Source organism: Bicyclus anynana, chromosome 8, assembly GCF_947172395.1.
Source record: "Bicyclus anynana chromosome 8, ilBicAnyn1.1, whole genome shotgun sequence".
NCBI classification, from domain to species: Eukaryota; Metazoa; Arthropoda; class Insecta; order Lepidoptera; family Nymphalidae; genus Bicyclus; species Bicyclus anynana.
In genome coordinates, this window is record NC_069090.1 from 6,417,176 (window position 1) to 6,437,893 (window position 20,718).

General features: G+C 37.0%; 1 protein-coding gene and 2 non-coding genes across 3 annotated transcripts; all 3 read left to right on the top strand.

Moving 5' to 3' along the window:
* The first annotated feature begins 7,828 nt into the window (after positions 1-7,828).
* On the top strand, positions 7,829-7,901 carry Trnam-cau (transfer RNA methionine (anticodon CAU)). Its single transcript has one exon. It is a non-coding gene; the product is annotated as a tRNA-Met (tRNA).
* A 2,091-nt stretch (positions 7,902-9,992) lies between these two features.
* Positions 9,993-10,065, top strand: Trnam-cau (transfer RNA methionine (anticodon CAU)). Its single transcript has one exon. It is a non-coding gene; the product is annotated as a tRNA-Met (tRNA).
* A 10,017-nt stretch (positions 10,066-20,082) lies between these two features.
* On the top strand, positions 20,083-20,502 carry LOC112056824 (ice nucleation protein-like). The gene has a single exon (XM_024097308.1). It carries the CDS (start codon positions 20,083-20,085, stop codon positions 20,500-20,502), a length of 420 nt encoding a protein of 139 aa, XP_023953076.1.
* Positions 20,503-20,718: the final 216 nt, after the last annotated feature.

Genomic DNA, 20,718 nt, shown 5'->3' on the forward strand with positions numbered 1-20,718 from the left:
CCTCGTCTTCGCCGGCGAAGACGCTGTGTAGCTAGTGTTTGTTGCCTGGGCATTGTCGTTCGTTATGTCATCGTCAGGATCGTAAAGGACGTTCAAGTTTCATTCTGTATCATTCTCTGTTCTGAGTGTATATATAGATAAATCGAATCGGATACTTACAACTGACATAACTCAAATGAGGGTGAAAAACAAAAGCTTATCTATAAGTCCGTCGCATCTTCCATTAATCTGGCGTATCTCACAGCGTCGATATAAACGTACCGTCTGATGTAGCGCGTTAAGGAGTTAGCCGGGGGCAGTGCTTCTTTTAAATGAAGAGGAAAATTTTAATTTCCTATCGCGTACCGGCGCTAGTGATGTGAAAGTTAAACATCGATATTATTTTCTTAAGCAGTCTTACAGCAAAACGTCATAAATCTAAACCAACGACATTATATTATATAGACTGCATTTATGTTTCATGAAAACGGCACATAAAAGTTGTTCCCAATACTAAGTGGGGAGCAACTATTTCACAGGTTGTCTTATAATCTTCTGTCAGTTGCGTGAGCCGTGCGAATGGCAGCGATCATCTAGTCTTTGTACCGTAGGTACAATTAATAGTATAAAAACGAGGTCAGATTTGATGTTTTGTTTGTTTGTTACTATTTCAAGAAATCGATCATCGAAATCATCATTAACAAAACATTCGGCTCTACTGTTGAGCACAAGACTCCTCTCAGAATGAGAGGGGTTAGCCTAATAGATACAGATTACAGCTACCACGCTGGCCCAATGCGGATTGGCAGAATTTACACACGTAGAGAATTAAGAAAATTCTCAGGTATGCAGGTTTCCTCATGACCTTCACCATTAGAGGCATGTGATGTTTAATTTCGTAAAACGCACTAGTGCAGGTTAAAGGTGCATGCCCCGGACCGGATACGAACCTACGCCCTCCAAATCAAAGGCCATACCCATTTTAATCATCAATTATCAAGGTGGTTGAAGCACAGAATTGTGGTTTATGGCATTATTGTTCAAATAAATGTTCTCTCTTTCTTTTTTCTTTCTATAATTCTTTCCACTGAACTATTGCGGCTCTCATCGAATGATTTTGAAAATTCTTTCATCGCTATAAATCATCTTCATTCAGTTACAAAGGCTATATTTAATCCCCGTTTCACGGGAACTACGTGAATAAAACCGTAGTGCGTCTCCTAGTTACTTATTAAAATAATTATTCTTTGAGGTTATGTATAAAAGGTTTAATTTGTATAACATTACCGAAAGCTTTCAGCATAATTCTAGTTATCAAGAATTCACTACAAATAGACTCTTCAAAGCGATATGTTGAACCTACTTGAAGAAACTAATTTGATTTTGATTGTGTTAGCGTAAAATATATTCATTCACACCCAATGTTTAGTCAATCTTCGCATGACCTTCGTTCAATTTTATGAATGAACGGCCAAATATAAACTGCTAAAAGTGAGGATGACCTCAGAGCAAGAGGTCTAGAATCAATTCGACATCAATATGAAATAATTGAATGATAACAATGTGGGACAAGTTTATCGAACAATCATAGGATGATGTCATATTGGTCAACGTCGATCTGAGGACGTGTTTCCATTGTAATTCTAAGGGAAGATTATTTAAAAAATAATAAAGGGCAATCGGCTTTTTATACGGTTAATAGTCATTTCTAAATACAACCAATCCCCTCCAACTAAGCGAAAGGCTTGTGTGAGCTTACTATCTAATAACTTATACAAAAATAGTTTAATAAGTAGGAAAATAACAATAATATTGACATTGATCATTTTCAACGATGTTTAGTGCATTTCTTGCGTTGAAGATGATTTGAGATAAGTATAACAGGCCAAACCATATATTACGCATGAGTCAGGTTTCACAATTTATGGTTACATGGGTGGTATAAAAGGCTAGTTTTTATGTAAAAGTCTTGAAACTCATCCTTTTTTGAAACTCATTCTTATTTGGACAGAATGCAATATAATATATATGTAAAATACCTATATATCCATTAAAAATGTATGTACATATGTATTTATTATTAGTATTATATATTATATAATATGTAATTATGTATTGAAATAATAGTATAAAATTTTTATTAGGTCTATAGTTTAACTCATTTTAGTTCTTTTTGGTTATTTATTATTAAGTTTATTTTTCAGTTTAATGTCATTGTAGGTATTAGTATTAGTAGGTAGTAGTTGTAGGTATTAGTAGTAGGTTTGACGACTTCCAGCCCCCCGAACAAGCCGGTTTCCGAGCAGGCTTTAGCACCATAGACCACATACATACGCTGCGGCAGGTTATACAGAAGACCGAAGAGTATAACAAGCCACTTTGCTTAGCGTTTGTAGACTATGAGAAAGCCTTCGATTCGGTGGAAACTTGGGCTGTGCTGAGGTCTTTGCAGAGATGCCGGATCGACTACAGGTACATCCAAGTGTTGAAGTGTTTGTATGAAAGCGCCACTATGTCAGTCCGTATACAGGATCAGACTACGAGACCAATCCAATTGCAGCGAGGAGTGCGGCAGGGAGATGTAATCTCCTCGAAGCTATTTACCGCCGCATTGGAAGACGTCTTTAAGCTTCTGGACTGGAACGGATTTGGCATCAACATCAATGGTGAGTACATCACTCAACTACGGTTTGCCGACGATGTGGTCATTATGGCAGAGACTCTGGATGACCTTAGTACCATGCTCAACGACCTCAGCAGAGTTTCTCAACGAGTGGGTCTTAAAATGAACATGAGTAAGACGAAGATCATGTCTAATGCTCATGTACCGCTTCACCCAGTTATTGTTGAGGACTCTGCGCTCGAAATTGTAGACGAATATATATACCTAGGACACACAGTACCGATACCGATGGACGTTGGGGTCCTAAGGTGCTGGAATGGCGACCCCGCACCGGAAAGCGCAGTGTTGGTCGACCCCCCACTAGGTGGACCGAAGATGTCAAGCGGGTTGCAGGGAGCCGCTGGATGCTGGCGGCTCGAGACCGTTTTGTTTGGAAGTCCATGCAAGAGGCCTATGTCCAGCAGTGGACGTCCATCGGCTGACAATGATGATGATGATGATGAGGTATTAGTTTAGATTATAAGGTTGTGTTGGCTGTGTTCGTGGCGTTACCCAATCTGTGGTTCCAACTGAAAATCAGCGCTACGTGTCCAAATTCAAATGGTCACGTAGCATTATGCTGAGCTGGGGCCATTTTCTGGGTTATGCCACACATCGCAGGCTATTGTCCTGGATGTCATGGTGTACTGGAGATATTGTGATGTGTGGCATAATTTCGAAATAAACGCATTTTTCTTTCTTTCTTTTTGGATACCCCTGAAAAGGTTATTCTAAAATTACTTAGCTTTTCTAATTTTCTAAAAATATACTTTTATATTTTTTTAATCGACTAGTGCTAATGGAGATGTGCAGAAATAGATAGAAGAATTGATTGTATCGTATCGCGTACACATCAATTTGTGCATTTGTTTATTGCGGGCACATTGTTTCGCGATAGTGTCATCCTTTTTATTGAAATTTACTGTTATTAGTATCTGATATCAGAACGTCTAGGCAGTCCTAAATTGGAATCTCCTAAATTGGAGTCTAAAAAAAGAAGAAAGATTATAAAGAGGTAAAATTTGTCGGTTAGTGTGTTTGTAAGGGGTAAACTCTGGATCTACAAAACAGATTTTGAAAATTCTTTTACTAATAGAAAGACACGTTATTTGTAAGTGTCACAGGCTATACTTTATTTTCGTATAGCCTATGACATTTACAAGTAGGAACACGTAGTTCCCGGGAACGGGAACTACTTAAAATTCGCCACAACATAAACTAAAGCCAAACTTGATGTTATTCATTTATTTGTTGATAACCATTCCACAGCGGGATTGGCTTTAATATAGATGTTTGTGTTTAAAGACTTTCCAGGACTTTCTGACAGAGTTACCGATTTCAACTATTATTCTTTAAAAAACTGAAATTTTAAATAACTTTATGTTTATTTTTAATTAAATCCAGATACTTGAATAGATAAATAAAACGAATTAATGTTTGAAATTAGTAACTTTATTATTTTTTCAGATTATTATCGACAAAATGCACTTGGCACATCACTGCTCCTAACCTCCGTCGTTAAAAATATTGCTGTTTGAACGTGGAGTTCGCTTAGCGTTTTAATAAATTTGGAAAATTAAAGATTCATATCTGATGCCTTCACTAGTTAATACGCCCCGGCCTAGCCCTGGCCCCTGATAAAGATGTTAATGTTGTATGAGGGATTTAAAATGCAGGCGGAGAGATCTTTGTGAAAAACTAACGAATTTTTCTACCGCCTCTTTTCGATATTAAAATTATGAATTTTAGGTAGCTTTACGGTTTCCATTAAATTGGTCGATTTCAGTTTATGTTCTCTGTACTTATTATAAATAGGAAATATTAGGTTGTTTGTTTGCATTGAATAGTTTCTGAAAGTACTGGACCGATTAGGACGTAGGCTATATTTTATCCCCATATTCCCACGGGAACGGGAACTACACGGGTGAAACCTCGGGGTTCTAGTGCAAAAATAAAGAAATCAAATGCATTTATCAAATTAGTTCACTGTGTTCTTGTTTTAGCTTGAATAACCATTTTTGACGGCCCCCGTGGCGCGGTGGATTTACAAAACGGAGGTCCTGGGTTCGATCCCCGGCTGGGCAGATTGAGATTTTCTTAATTGGTCCAGGTCTGGCTGGTGGAAGGCTTCGGCCGTGGCTAGTTACCACCCTACCGGCAAAGACGTACCGCCAAGCGATTTAGCGTTCCGGTACGATGTCGTGTAGAAACCGAAAGGGGTGTGAATTTTCATCCTCCTCCTTACAAGTTAGCCCGCTTCCAGCTAAGACTACATCATCACTTACCATCAGGTGAGATTGTAGTCAAGGGCTAACTTGTAAACAGTAAATTAAAAAAAAAAAAATTACTTGACTCATACCTAACACACGTTCCATACCTATATTAATAAGTTGATTGAAGAGTTCAGATTCTTGGCGACTCTGTTGCTAAACAGCATTGCTACCGGTAATCTGAAAGTGTATACGCCTGTAATATCACTCAATTAACAAACTTGTTCATCATCATATGGATATGGAGCTTAAACCCGCCACGATGTTCCATTGCGAATTAGTAGTAGAATGAAAATGTTCGAATTTGTAACAATCACCAAATGTTAAATACAATGACTGGGGCCGACACAATAACATGCTCTTCAAGGCATAGGGATAAAACACTGACAGCTTCCCCAACTCCAGACTTAGAAGTGATACTGAGAAATTCTTGGAAGATAGAAAAGCTTATCATTGTCCGAACGGAGACTCGAACCCAGTACCTTGTGATCCAAAGCCACGGCTAGCCACGAGACAGTCATTTCAAACATATTCATTAGGGTTATATTATCGACAATTGCTGTCTTACTTTATTACACTATCTAAAGGTATACCTTAGCAATGCTAAAACCCACGCCATTCTAATTATTTAGAAAAAAAATATTGTTGCTCTATTTTAAGAAAAAAAAAACAAAATCTACGAAAAGCCTTAAAAAAGCGTCGGATCGAAGAGCCATCGAGTTGATTGCTTCATCTGATATTTATATTTAATTAGGAAAAATTTGGCAACATGGAGTCGGAATTTTAAAGTGAGGTTCCGCGTATGTTTAATTATTTTATTTACATAATTTAATATTCAGCACAAGATAATACTTACCATGTGCTTACTATTCCGTGAGAAGGGAAAGCTATCCCTTAGGCTACTTAGGCTACTAATCCTTTGCAGTATGTCTTCCTACTAAACCACGTCAAAACGTCATACGTACTAATAAACTATCTGTGTATCATTCAGCACAATCCATTCAGTGGTTTAATCTGTCTATGGATAGATCAGCCTCATAAACTTAAAATATTCTTACTCTTTATTTTTTACAGTATTTTATTTATTAAATAGGTAGGCTTGTGGGACATTTACTGAACAATCGACGCATAAAACAGATAAATAAACGGCTGCTTGTATAGTTTTTACGACTGGACAGCGGATCTCTAAAAACGCCCGGAGAGCTAATTATTTCCCCGCTTATCTTCCGGATGATTTATTCCGGAGTCTTGCTAATTTTTCAAGATCGGTTTTTTAATTATTACCGTCCCCAGTATTCGATTTATTCATTTATCTTGTTAATTAAATTAGGAGATCTCCCTTCTAAGGGAAATTTGAAAAACCAAGATCTTTGGAGTTCTCATCCGGTTGGATATCCGTATATTTGATAAAAAAAAATATGATTAAATATTTAACTTGTGTATACTGATAGGTAATAAGAAGTGCAGTTTTCGGTATACATATCTTAGGATGGTCGGTTCGGATCTACCTTGATCTCCTAGCAGCGAATGGTAGATATTTAAAGTGATAATCGAAGCTTTTCTCTATATAGTGTCTACGTAGTGTTTCATTATCTATACCATATAAATGAATCCACATATCCTTTGGTTACACCATCACGCGTGAACGGCTGGACCGTTCACTATTTTTGTTTTTATGTGTATGTTATTGTCAGGAGAAGGTTCTTATGACAGAAAAAAATTTAAAAATTTGAGGGGTAGGGTAGGGGTATGGTAGGGTAGGGTAAGTTTACATCGAGTTTCACGACGAAGTCCGCTAGTAAATTGATAACAGTTGACTTATCGTTCAACACCCGATTTGATTAGTATTTTTATAATTTTTTTTTCTTGCATTACTGTTGGAAATCTTTGTCCCTAATTGCGAGTCATATTGACATTATATCCACATGATTATAAAATTTATTAGAAAAAAAATACATTTTACACTTGGACAAATTGGGATCGGTCTGGACATTTTAAAACCTGCTACCTTCTAAAATCTCCATGGTCCAAACTGTATAATTGGCTACCATACTTACGTACCTTTAGGAAAAGTATGAGCTGATAAACTTTCAGTCTTCACAAAATGAAGATGGTCTGTTAACAGCCTATTCTAATAGCTAGTCGTCGTCATCAACCCATATTCGGCCCACTGCTGAGCTCGAGTCTCCTCTCAGAATGAGAGGGATAAGGCCAATAGTCCACCACGCTGGCCCAATGCGGATTTGCAGACTTCACACACGCAGAGAATTAAGATAATTCTCTGGTATGCAGGAACTCTCACGATGTTTTCCTTCACCGATTGAGACACGTGATATTTAATTTCTTAAAATGCACACAACTGAAAAGTTGGAGGTGCATGCCCCGGACCGGATTCGAACCCACACCCTCTGGAATCGAAGGCAGAGTCATATCCACTGGGCTATCACGGCTCTTAATAGCTAGTAAAACAATAGAAAACGACAGCAAAATAGTGTGAAGAATAGTGGAATAAACAAAAACAATCGAACCGTATGCCGAAGGGCAGGGGCTACCAACCCGCGGCCCGTTCGATCAGCACACGGCAGGCGTTAATTTAAAACGACAAACAAAATAACCGTTGGCTTCAGTTGCAGTCAAAATTCACACTATTCCAATGCGAGAATTAATTAAACGCTCCCGTTACGTGGATGACTTGATAATGGAATCGGTAGTTATCCTACCAATATAATATTATAGATAAATGCGTAAGTTTCTTTAGTTAACATACACAATGGCGTTTGTGCTTTCTTACTTACTACTAAATACCGTACCGTATTCCTGAGATATATAAAAAATATAACAACTATTGTAGTACCTAACCGCTAAGTTAATACCTATAAGAATAAAACCCTACGTTTATTTTCCGTTAAGTAACATGGCCTCGGTGGCGCAGTAGGCAGCGCGTAAGTCTCATAATCTTAAGGTCGTGAGTTCGATCCTCACCCGGGGCATATTTTTAAAGTTTTGATTGAAAATTGTATAATAGATAGTGTATTTAAAAGTATAATAATATTTTGCAAAATATTGATAATTTAAAATGATGTAGGTACTTATAGTTATTATTTCTAGGTAATTTCGGTGTGAAAATACATCAGATAAAGGCTGCCTGAATAAGTACTTTCCGTATAGTTAAAATCTTTTGAGCATCATTAAACATTTATATAAGCTTTTGAATTTTGATGAAATCTCTCGAAAATAAATATAATCAATCAAAAGTCAAACATACTGATTGATTAACTTACACCTGATTGAGCTAGCAAAAATACTTTTACTCACTCATTTTAGACTTCAAAAGCAAAATTTTGTTGTTTTGCTAGTTGATTTAAAATTCTAAATATATTTCTTTCAATTATATGCCATTATAGTGATAAGTAAAGTCGAAAATTTCAAATTAAAGTTACGAGCGTTCCAAACACGCTTTGGTCCGAGAAAAGCCTGCGACAACTTGCTCTAGGGCTTCTTATTTATTTTCTTATACTAAGTACACAGTTCTTTTCTTAGTTCTTTTCTTTTCACAGTACACAGTTATTTTATTAGTTCTTTTCTTATAATAAGTACACAGTTCTTTTCTTTTCACAGTACACAGTTCTTTTCTTATTTCTTTTCTTTACACAGTACACAGTTCTTTTTATTAGTTTTTTTCTTATAATAAGTACACAGATCTTTTCTTAGTTCTTTTCTTTACACAGTACACAGTTCTTTTATTAGTTTTTTTCTTATACTAAGTACACAGTTCTTTTCTTTACACAGTACACAGTTATTTTCTTAGTTCCTTTCTTATGCTAAGTACACAGTCATATAGCGCATTTTATACCCAAGCTTTTTCGTGAGGGGAAAAGTTTTTCGTACCACTTCCAGGGAAGGGACATCCGGGCCACACACGGTAGACAGTGCGGGCCATAAATTGAGCGGCGCTGTCAATTGCACGCGCGCCAATAGTTGCGGTCCAGCGGCTTTTTGCACTTATTGCTGAATATGCCGTTTTATTTACAATTATTATTATTTACAGTTTATGTTTACATTTTAGTGCGTGTTGCCAGTGGTGACATACGGATCCGAGATTCGGCTAACTATGGGCCATATTAGAAGGTTCAAAGTCACTCAGCGGGTAATTGAGCGAGTTATGCTTGGATATATCTGCGTGATCGAATCAGAAATGAGGAGATCCGCAGAAGATACAAAGTTACTGACATAACTAAGCAAGTTGCGAAGCTGAAGTGGCAATAGTTCGAAGAGCCGATGGACATGGAGTCATAATGTGCTGAAATGCGACCCCTCACTACATTAAGCGGGTTGCTGGGAGCTACTGGAGTCTGGCAGCTCGAGACCGTTGTTTTTGGAAGTCCATGAGGCCTATGTCCAGCTGTGGACGTCCATTGGCTGATATGATGTTGATGATGATAACTGTTTGCGCTACGCGAAACATCATCATTATTAAGCCTAATTTAATGTCTCACTACACTGCCAAACCTCCCTCCTTATAGGAGACTCACCACGAGGGATATTTGACTAGACCGTGGCTAGTTACCATCCTACCGACAAAGACGTACCGCCAAGCGATTTAGCGTTCCGGTACGATGTCGTGTAGAAACCCATTTTCATCCTCCTCCTAAAAAGTTAGCCCGCTTCCATCTTAGACTGCATCATCACTTACCATCAGGTGAGATTGTAGTCGAGGGCTAACTTGTAAAGAATAATAAAAAAAAAAAACAAAAAAAAATGGAGTCTCACCACGCTGGTATTGGTTGGGTTGGTGAGATTTGGGTGATCATGTTTAACTTTTAAGTTTTAACTTGTTACCGACGGGTCATCACGATCTATATCAGAATAAGTAAGTATATCATCGGAAAATTGGCGATGATTATTATGTACTGAGTAGCTATCATCCACATACTTACAGCTCCGTACACATTTATATTAATATGTAGTAGGATTACTTACTACACTTTATTGGATTTATTATGTAACGTAGACACGAGTAAAGTCGATGTCTAAAGTAAGTCTAACGCAAATTCATCATGTTTTTCATCCCTAGAAAGAAAGCCTCGGTGGCGCAGTAGGCAGCGCGTAAGTCTCATAATCTTAAGGTCGTGAGTTCGATCCTCACCCGGGGCATAGTTTTATTATTTTTAATAAAAAAAATTTAATGAAAAATGTAAGTCAATCGTTTTTTACGAGTACATGATACTTCTGTATTCGCTAACTCGGTTCCTTTCAGAAGACGAAACTCACATAACTTGCTTGAACAATGCTACGAAAAATGTTAGTTAAAGGTGAGCTGTGATAGCCCAGTGGATAAGACCTCTGCCTCCGATTCCGGAGGGTGTGGATTCGAATTCTGCGTATGTGAAGTCTGCCAATCCGCATTGGGCCAGCGTGGTGGACTAAGGCCTAATCCCTCTCATTCTGAGAGGAGACTCGAGCTCAGCAGTGAGCCGAATATGGGTTGATAACAACGAAGGGTAGATACCACTCTACAGTAGTTAAATATACTTATCTTTTGGAGTACGACGAGGTATAACGTTCAGTTTATCTCATTTTTTCGAGTAAACATATTCGAACAATAACATGGCTATTGTAGGGCTTACTCGTTAGAAATACTCCTTTGAATATACTGCCCTGCGTCCGTCAAGGATACCTACCTACTTGATCCTACTGAGAAAGTTTCGAAAAAAGAAAAGGCCTGTGAATATTAGGAGTGCTGCATCACGACAAGAGATGAATATCTTAGCATTCCATGGATTCACCGTCTGGGTGCGGAGTCCAACATATTAAGAAGAGAAAAACTCCGAGCAGAGCCCTGGTCTTATGACCAACGTGTATAGTAGTGGCGAAGAGTCCATACGCGCCGATTCCTGTCGGGTTACCTTTTAAAACACATTAATTTTTGTAATGAATATGTATGGATGTATGAGAAACCGTAGTTGGTATCAAGCGGTATGAATTTTCTTTTTACTTACCTTCGTTAAAATTTCATTCTTCGCCACAGGTGTTTAGGGATAAGGATATCCTTGATAATGAACTAACTTCATAGTCCAATGCTGAACTTGAATTCATATCTCATGATAACGAGCACCTACGAAACAGTCACGTAAATTCTCAATACCTCAGCGGTAAATGTGTCAGACTCAACACCGAAAACTCAAGGGTTCGATCCCTGGCCGCATTTGACTAACACTGTGCCTTGACCCGTGATAGGATATGATATGACCTCTGCCTTCGATTTGGAGGGCGTAAGTTCTATTCTGGTCTGAGGCATGCAACTCCAAATTTTCAAGAGTGTTACCTACTAGACATTCTTTTTAATTCTTTACGTGTGTGAAGTCTGCCAATCCGCATTGGGTCAGCGTGGTGAAATGTTACCCTAACCCCTCTCATTCTGAGAGGAGACTCGTACTCAATAGTGAGCCGAATATGGGTTGTTGATAATGATGATGACACCAAACACAGTATTTCCGACTAATTAAAGAGGAATAGGGAATGTTCATATCTAAAAGAAATGGCAAAGTAAAAAAAATTATACGTTCAACAGTCATCGTCCGCCATCGAAGGAAAAAAGGGATATTTCAAAAAAAATAATTAAGGTTGCGCCACACTATAACGACTAAATTAACAATCAAAGACTTCTGCCATTTGATATCTGACGGCTCCATATTAAAAAGCGCTAAATCACCAACATCGATCGCAACATAGTTATGTCACCCTATCCCGCTCATTGCTATATTTAGTCAATGAAACGCCTGATATCAGGGTTCTAATAATAGAAAATGCATCACCGATCATGCATTGAACATGTGATCGTATGATTTTATTGACAGTATGTACCGTTCGGTACGTTTCTGGTTTGTCGGTTATTCGTTTCGTCCATTTAGAATAAGAAAATGAAATCAACTTGTGTGAAAATATAATTTTTTCTGTTGGTTGATAGTCAGATGGTATTTAATAATTATTTAGTATTAATTATTGTATTTTTCAAATATAATAATGTGCAAATACATGGTTCTAATCTAAATATTTTTGTAACAAGTTATTGTAAGGCAAATTGTTGGAAATTGAGAAATTACGTTGAAAATTTAATAAACAATTGTTGGAATTGTTTCTTAATACAACAATAACTTTCAGATTAGAGTTTCTAAATGAATTTTAGTCTAAGCATAAGTCCAGAGTTATCTTGCACAATGTACACACAAATAAATAAAAAATAATTCTTTAATTTAAAATATAGTACTACCATAAATGTTGATAATACCTATCTTTCTAGTGAAAATTTTTAAAATGTGCTCTGAGGAATTTCTGCTAGAAGAAAGCAGTTGGGTCGGTTTACTAACATTGAAAACGCGAATTCGGAAACCGCGATTACGATATTTTAACTAATACGTTTAACTAGGTATAAGTATACAGTTATTTTTTTAATATACAGTGTTACAAAAAAACCAAATAACTAAGAAATACTGGTTAATCTAAAGAAGGTTTCTTTCAAAAATAGAATTAAATAAGTCAATCTTTTGCAATATGGGTAAATTACGATTATTACAACACAAAATGCAGAGCAGGAAGCACGCCGCGCGTTGATAGTGATCAGAATTGACCCGTTACAATCAAGACGATCGAATCAAACGGCGCTGCCCACATAAATAACATGCTCCTCATTACTAACTATATTATAGTACTACGAGACACTTGATCTAGATTCTATAAATAAAATCATACCTATTGCAATGGGACTGTACCTAACTAACAAGTACATCGTATTACTGAAAACGTGGCAACGAATGCTTTAGACATTTTAATCATCATCATAGTCTTTTTTCGATAAATCCCAAAATAGTCTGAAAGTTGGTTGACATTTTAGGGTAGGTATTTGAAGTGACAGAATGGAGCCGTGATAGCCCATGTCACATTAATATACGGCCCAGTGGAGTGGCCTTCGATTCGGAGGTCGTATAGGTGCGAATAAGGCCTTCTAATAAGGCCCATAGTTAGCGACCAAGTCTCGGGCCTTATTAGAAGGCTCAAAGTCACTCAGCGGGCGATGTAGCGAGCTATGCTTGGGGTTTCTCTGCGTGATCAAATCAGAAATGAGGAGATCGGCAGACGAACCAAATTCACCGACATAGCTCATCGAGTCGCGAAGCTGAAGTGACAATGGGCAGGCCACATAGTTCGAAGAGCCGATGGACGTTGGTTCCCAAGGTGCTGGAATGGCGACCCCGCACCGGAAAGCGCAGTGTTGGTCGCCCCCCACTATGTGGACCGAAGACATCAAGCGGGTTCCAGGAAGCCGTTGGATGCTAGCGGCTCGAGACTGTTTTGTTTGGAAGTCCATGCTAGAGGCCTATGTCCAGCAGTGGACGTCCATCAGCTGATAATGGATATATGAAGATGATAATGATGATGATGATGATGATGATAATGATAGGTGCAAGTCCGGCATCGGGCATGCATCTCAAACTTTTCAGTAATGTTTTTAAGAAACTAAATTCACGTGTCTCAAATAGTAAAGCAAAAACATCGTCAGACCTATACCCTATGTTGCTTAAGACTTCGCATATTCTGCCTATGAAAACATGATGAAAACTTATCTATACTAATATTATAAAGAGGTAAAGTTTGTAAGTTTGTAAGTTTGTCACATTTTTTAAATGGGGTAATCTTCGGAACTACTGGTCCGATTTCAAAAATTCTTTCACCAGTAGAATGCTACATTATCGGGGAGTGCTATAGGCTATATTTTATATTGGTATCATATATATTAGCCGAGTTATCCCAGTTTATGTCATACAGGTCAGATTAAAAACCTTTTAAACAGACTTATTCGCATGCGCTGCCTTAACCATTGTGAAAAATTGAAATTAATGTATGGAGGCTTTATGTATCTTTAAAAGTTCTACAAAAAAGTCCGCGACGCCATATATCTATCTTCTATATATTAGCAGATATAGTACCTTTTGTGTTTTAAAAATTATTAATTTTATATACTTAGGTTTACGTCATTATTTATACAACTAAACTTTAATCCTTATTATTTAATAATCACAAGGATATTATGGAGATAAGATTTGCCCTTTACAGCATGTTAATTACTTAAATAGTTTCGGAGATATTACAAAATTTCTAAAAGACGCAGAAATTCCGCTATATGACGCCCCGCGCTTTCAATTACGTAGTTCCCGCTCCCGTGTGAATATGGGGATCAAACATAGCCTATGACACTCGCAAATAACGTAGCTTATGACTGGCAAAAGAATTTTCTAAATCGGTCCAGTAGATCCAGAGATTACCCCACTTTAATTTCTTGGGAAATAGTCCTTTGGTCATCGCACCACGCTCAAAGGGCAGGACCGATTTTGCTAAAGGTAGGGGAAGGTGTAGGGTACGAGTAGGTTAGGGTAGGGTAGGGGTAGTGTAGGGGTAGGGTAGAGGTAGGGGTACGATAGGGAAGGGTAGGATAGAGGTAGGGTAGGGAAGGGGTAGGGTACGAGTAGGGTATGGTACGGGTAGGGTAGAGTACGGGTAGGGTACGGGTAAGGTAGGGGTAGGGTAAGGGTAGGGTAGAGGTAAGGCAGGGGTAGGGTAGGGTAGGGTTAGGGTTAGCGGTAGGGTAAGGGAAAAGTGCACAGTAGGGTTGGGTAGGTTTAGGTAGGGAGTAGGGTAAGGTAGGGGCAGGGAAGATGTGTACATAAGTAAAAGCGAAAGCGAAAGCATTACCGCTATCACACTAATATTTTAAAGACGAAAGTTTGTGTGTGTGTGTATGTTTGTTCCTCCTTAACGCTGCGGCTGCTAAAGCGATTTGGATGAAATTTGGAATGGAAATAGATTTTATTCTGGATTAACACATAGGCTACTTTTCATCCTGGAAAAATCCATGGTTTCCAAGGGATTTCTAAAAAAACTAATTTTACGCGGACGAAGTCGCGGGCGTCCGCTAGTTTACTATAATTTCGGAGATTTGTGCGAAGAGACAAACATAAAAATAGTTTTTTTAATTTCCGGTGCTTTTTATTCAATGTTCCGAACTTGGATTTTTAATATTGAGTTCCGCAGACCTATCCCTAATTATTAAAATTATAGGTTACTAGCGGACGCCCGCGACTTCGTCCGCGTAAAATTAGTTTTTTTAGAAATCCCTTGGAAACCATGGATTTTTCCAGGATGAAAAGTAGCCTATGTGTTAATCCAGAATAAAATCTATTTCCATTCCAAATTTCATCCAAATCGCTTTAGCAGCCGCAGCGTTAAGGAGGAACAAACATACACACACACACAAACTTTCGTCTTTAAAATATTAGTGTGATAGCGGTAATGCTTTCGCTTTCGCTTTTACTTATGTACACATCTTCCCTGCCCCTACCTTACCCTACTCCCTACCTAAACCTACCCAACCCTACTGTGCACTTTTCCCTTACCCTACCGCTAACCCTAACCCTACCCTACCCTACCCCTGCCTTACCTCTACCCTACCCTTACCCTACCCCTACCTTACCCGTACCCTACCCGTACTCTACCCTACCCGTACCATACCCTACTCGTACCCTACCCCTTCCCTACCCTACCTCTATCCTACCCTTCCCTATCGTACCCCTACCTCTACCCTACCCCTACACTACCCCTACCCTACCCTAACCTACTCGTACCCTACACCTTCCCCTACCTTTAGCAAAATCGGTCCTGCCCTTTGAGCGTGGTGCGATGACCAAAGGACTATTTCCCAAGAAATTAAAGTGGGGTAATCTCTGGATCTACTGGACCGATTTAGAAAATTCTTTTGCCAGTCATAAGCTACGTTATTTGCGAGTGTCATAGGCTATGTTTGATCCCCATATTCACACGGGAGCGGGAACTACGTAATTGAAAGCGCGGGGCGTCATATAGCGGAATTTCTGCGTCTTTTAGAAATTTTGTAATATCTCCGAAACTATTTAAGTAATTAACATGCTGTAAAGGGCAAATCTTATCTCCATAATATCCTTGTGATTATTAAATAATAAGGATTAAAGTTTAGTTGTATAAATAATGACGTAAACCTAAGTATATAAAATTAATAATTTTTAAAACACAAAAGGTACTATATCTGCTAATATATAGAAGATAGATATATGGCGTCGCGGACTTTTTTGTAGAACTTTTAAAGATACATAAAGCCTCCATACATTAATTTCAATTTTTCACAATGGTTAAGGCAGCGCATGCGAATAAGTCTGTTTAAAAGGTTTTTAATCTGACCTGTATGACATAAACTGGGATAACTCGGCTAATATATATGATACCAATATAAAATATAGCCTATAGCACTCCCCGATAATGTAGCATTCTACTGGTGAAAGAATTTTTGAAATCGGACCAGTAGTTCCGAAGATTACCCCATTTAAAAAATGTGACAAACTTACAAACTTACAAACTTTACCTCTTTATAATATTAGTATAGATTTGACTCGAAGTACAAACACTCTATTTCCACCTGTATTACTATAATACCTAGATACCAACAGTTCAATTCAAAATTTCTAACAAAATGGAAAACTGACGATGAAAACATCGTATATTTATCGGAAAACTTCGCCCCCCACACTCAAAAACAAGAAACTTGGTAATTAAAAGTCTACGGCGATCATAAATCTATAAGTTGAAAGATATTTTAAATTAAAATTCTGCTATCTACCCGAGATGATAATTCCAAGACAATGCTTCCGCTGAAAATATATCGAAAGAAAAGGTACCGGCATAAATATTAAAACTTTTAGATACCCCAAGATGACGTTCTTATTAATATTCTTCTAATTAATTAATATTTACCTACTTACCTTTTTAATACTTGTTAAAATGTTTACTTTTTGTAAAAAAACATACCTACCTATATAATTATATTTGGTTGATAGATATAGGCTCATGTAGATTCAAATACTTGGGGTAGTTGACTCATATCAAAAAAATATTGACAATAATAATTTCGTATAGTACATAAATAAGGGTCCAATAAATATCGATATCTCCTAGTAATCCATAGAAAACTTAATTTAAAAAATATGTATTTATTCAATTTTTCTAGACGTCAAAAACGCTGTCGTTAATTTTTAAGCGAATTCAAAAAAAGGAGGAGGTTCTCATTTAGACGCGTTTTTCTTTTTTTTACTTTGTTATCTCTGTCATTTATTAACCAATTTTGAAAAACTTTTTTTGTTTACAAAGAGTATGTATACTTTCAGATTGGTCATGCTCATGATGTTACCTACTTGATGTTACTAAAGGAATAAATGTCATGAAACAGATTCAATGTTAACGTGACGTCATGAAACAATTAAATTATAGACCATCATAGCCAACAGCGTTGATAATGATAAACTGTTCTAAAATCCTTATGATGAGCTCTTGAATTTGATACCCATATTGTAATATTCCAAAAAAATATTATTTTTTTCACCTCGAGTTTATAGCGTCTCACAGTCATCGTGTTGGTTTTTTTTTTTAACTTCACCTATATAAAGACATTTGGGTTATTAAGACAAATCTAACGATATCATAATTACGTAAATCCGTTCAGCGGTTTGGAAGATATGAGGTAATAAAGAATATTACTTACATAAATACATACAAGATAACCGCGAAAAACATAACCCTTCATGCAGTCGGGTAGGTAATAAATTCTATTAGCGCACTTTCTTTAAAAACGAGGGATGCAGGTACACTATAATAAAAGCTAAAATCCAATGGGTAGATGACCCACGGCAGCTAGAAATTAAATGCGAAAAGATAAATAGTAAAAATGAATAATAATTAATTTTATTAATAATAAAAGTAATTATATTTTGGTGGGGAGCTGTATAATGATACAGCTCCACCTTGGCGACTTGTTTGGAACCACTTACGAAGAAGGTTGTGATAAAATTGATTCCATTGATTCCGTCGAAGTAGTACCATGTTTACTCGTAAGATGGCGTAAAAACTTGCCTAGATATCTTGAAGAATCTGCCATCTTTATTGTATTCCGTGAACTACAAAGTATATTCATGTATATCGATTAATGTATCAATACAAACACAGATGGCGCTTTCTATTTGTAAATCTTTGATTTATTAAAATGAATGATTTTCCTGTTTTCAGGACTGTAGACAGTTTTCCTGTTTTCAATGGCGCAAAATGTGTAGCTAATTGTGTGTTTCATTGGTGGTATAGGTCACGTGAATAATTTATATATCTGATAAGCCATTCTTATAATAATATTATGTATTTTAATTTCCGAAGCGTTAGCGATTGTAGAAAAATAATCGATAGTAGGTATGTAATATGGCTAGAGTCGCAGACGAGGGGATTTTAGTCGGACATGCCATAGACAGGCAGAAGTCCGAAGCTTTTTTTTAACGAAAAAAAAGAAATAAAGGCATAGTTGAATAAATACATAACAGGACAAAAAAAACAATAATTAGGCAGAATAAAGATATTTTTTAATAGTAACCGTTGTATTGTATATAACGTACGTCTAAATTAATTACAGAGTTCTTAAAATAAAAAGATGAAAAAATATTACTGAATATAAGTACCTACTTACTTAATAGATAACTTAATTACAAGATAGTTATACCTGCTTGTGATTAAGAGCCTATTGTAGATGACAATAGCTAAGATTTTGTTCCTCTGCCTAATAAAGTGTGAAAGATCACTAAAACGTGACGTAGGTATAAAATATTTTTGTGAACCTAGTATTGTTTATCACTAATATAGACAATGATAACTAATTACTATATTTTTTTTGTGTCTGTCTGTTACTTCATTGCTTCGTTTTTGATGTAACATTTTTATTGTTATAAATTCTGCAACTTCCTACTTACTACTTATTTTATATGGTCTATATTTGATAACTTGTAGAACGTCGACAATTTTTATGTAGGTTGTCCACAAACGATGTTCCTACAAAATTAAATTCGTCTCTATCACGCTCTTTCTAACACAATATTATAGATAAAGAGGGTTAAACCATATAAAATTACAGTTTTATGATTCATTTAATGCTTATAACAAATTAAAAAAATATATTCATTTTGTAGCCTAAAATAATATTATATAATCAATGTTTTTTTTTTATTCTTTACAAGTTAGCCCTTGACTACAATCTCACCTGATGGTAAGTGATGATGCAGTCTAAGATGGAAGCGGGCTAACTTGTTAGGAGGAGGATGAAAATCCACACCCCTTCCGGTTTCTACACGGCATCGTACCGGAACGCTAAATCGCTTGGCGGTACGTCTTTGCCGGTAGGGTGGTAACTAGCCACGGCCGAAGCCTCCCACCAGTCAGACCTGGACAAATTAAGAAAATCTCAATCGGCCCAGCCGGGGATCGAACCCAGGACCTCCGTCTTGTAAATCCACCGCGCATACCACTGCGCCACGGAGGCCGCCAAAAATGTACTGAGTAGGTACTTCCCTCACTTTATGTTTTATTATAACATCTCAAATGGTTGACTTTTTCCGACGCTTCCAACAATATTATCGTCATATTTCAACCAATTTCCACCAAAAGATTGACAAATTATACATTTTTTTATATTCTTTACCAGATAGTCCTTGATTACCATCACACCTGATGGTAAGTGATGATGCAATCTAAGATGGCAGATGGCTTTCTACACGACACCGTACCGGTACGCTAAGTCGCTTAGCAGTACGTCTTTTCCGGTAGGGTGGGCAAATCCTTTTAGTCTTTGAGTTCATCATAAATAGACAGACAGACAGACACGGCAGATGATTTTGTTTTTTAATTTAATATATTTATTAATATTAAGTCTACAGTATTAAAGTTATTATATTGTTACGATATTCTATATAAATCTTATTATATGGGGTCGTAAATGCATAAAACTTATCGATCTAGGTAGGTAAGCTGTAGGTAACTATTGATAACGCAAATCAACATTCAGTATCACAAAATTGATAACTCGAGTAATTTTATCTATTATAAAAAATGATACACATTGAATGGATTCAATGAAAAGGTAAAATAGCCTCCATGTATAGTAGTAGCGGAATATTTTAACAAAGTTTTATCTCAACAAATGGACTGAGCCTGTGTTAACCAGATTACCTTATTTTATGATGGGTGAACGCTCGTCAGCCCATGCTTCTACCACAGGTAAGTATGGTAGCCAACTATGGAGCTGGCTACTCTACTACTACGGTAGCCAACTATGGAGTTGGCTACTCTACTACTATGGTAGCCAACTATGGAATTGGCTACTCTACTACTATGGTAGCCAACTATGGAGTTGGCTACTCTACTACTATGGTAGCCAACTATGGAGTTGGCTACTTTACTACTATGGTAGCCAACTATGGAGTTGGCTACTCTACTACTATGGTAGTCAACTATGGAGTTGGTTACTCTACTACTATGGTAGTCAACTATGGAGTTGGCTACTCTACTACTATGGTAGTCAACTATGGAGTTGGCTACTCTACTACTATGGTAGTCAACTATGGAGTTGGCTTAACTATGGATTTTCCGACCATGGTGGCATTGGAAGGTTTCAAATCCTCATCCATCCAAGGATATTTTTAAATTTTTTTCTCCGCATAATTTCTGAGAAATCATCCTCTCATCTCATCATATCCTCAGTCACCAATCACTGAGTTTCTCGGCAACACAATTACATGTTTTTAAAGATATCTTTGAGTCTATACTGATGAATTTATAGTTATGGCGACTGATGACATTACTATTCATGATATGCAATAAAAAATATCAAAAAATAGCTTTTATACTTGGATGAGAATC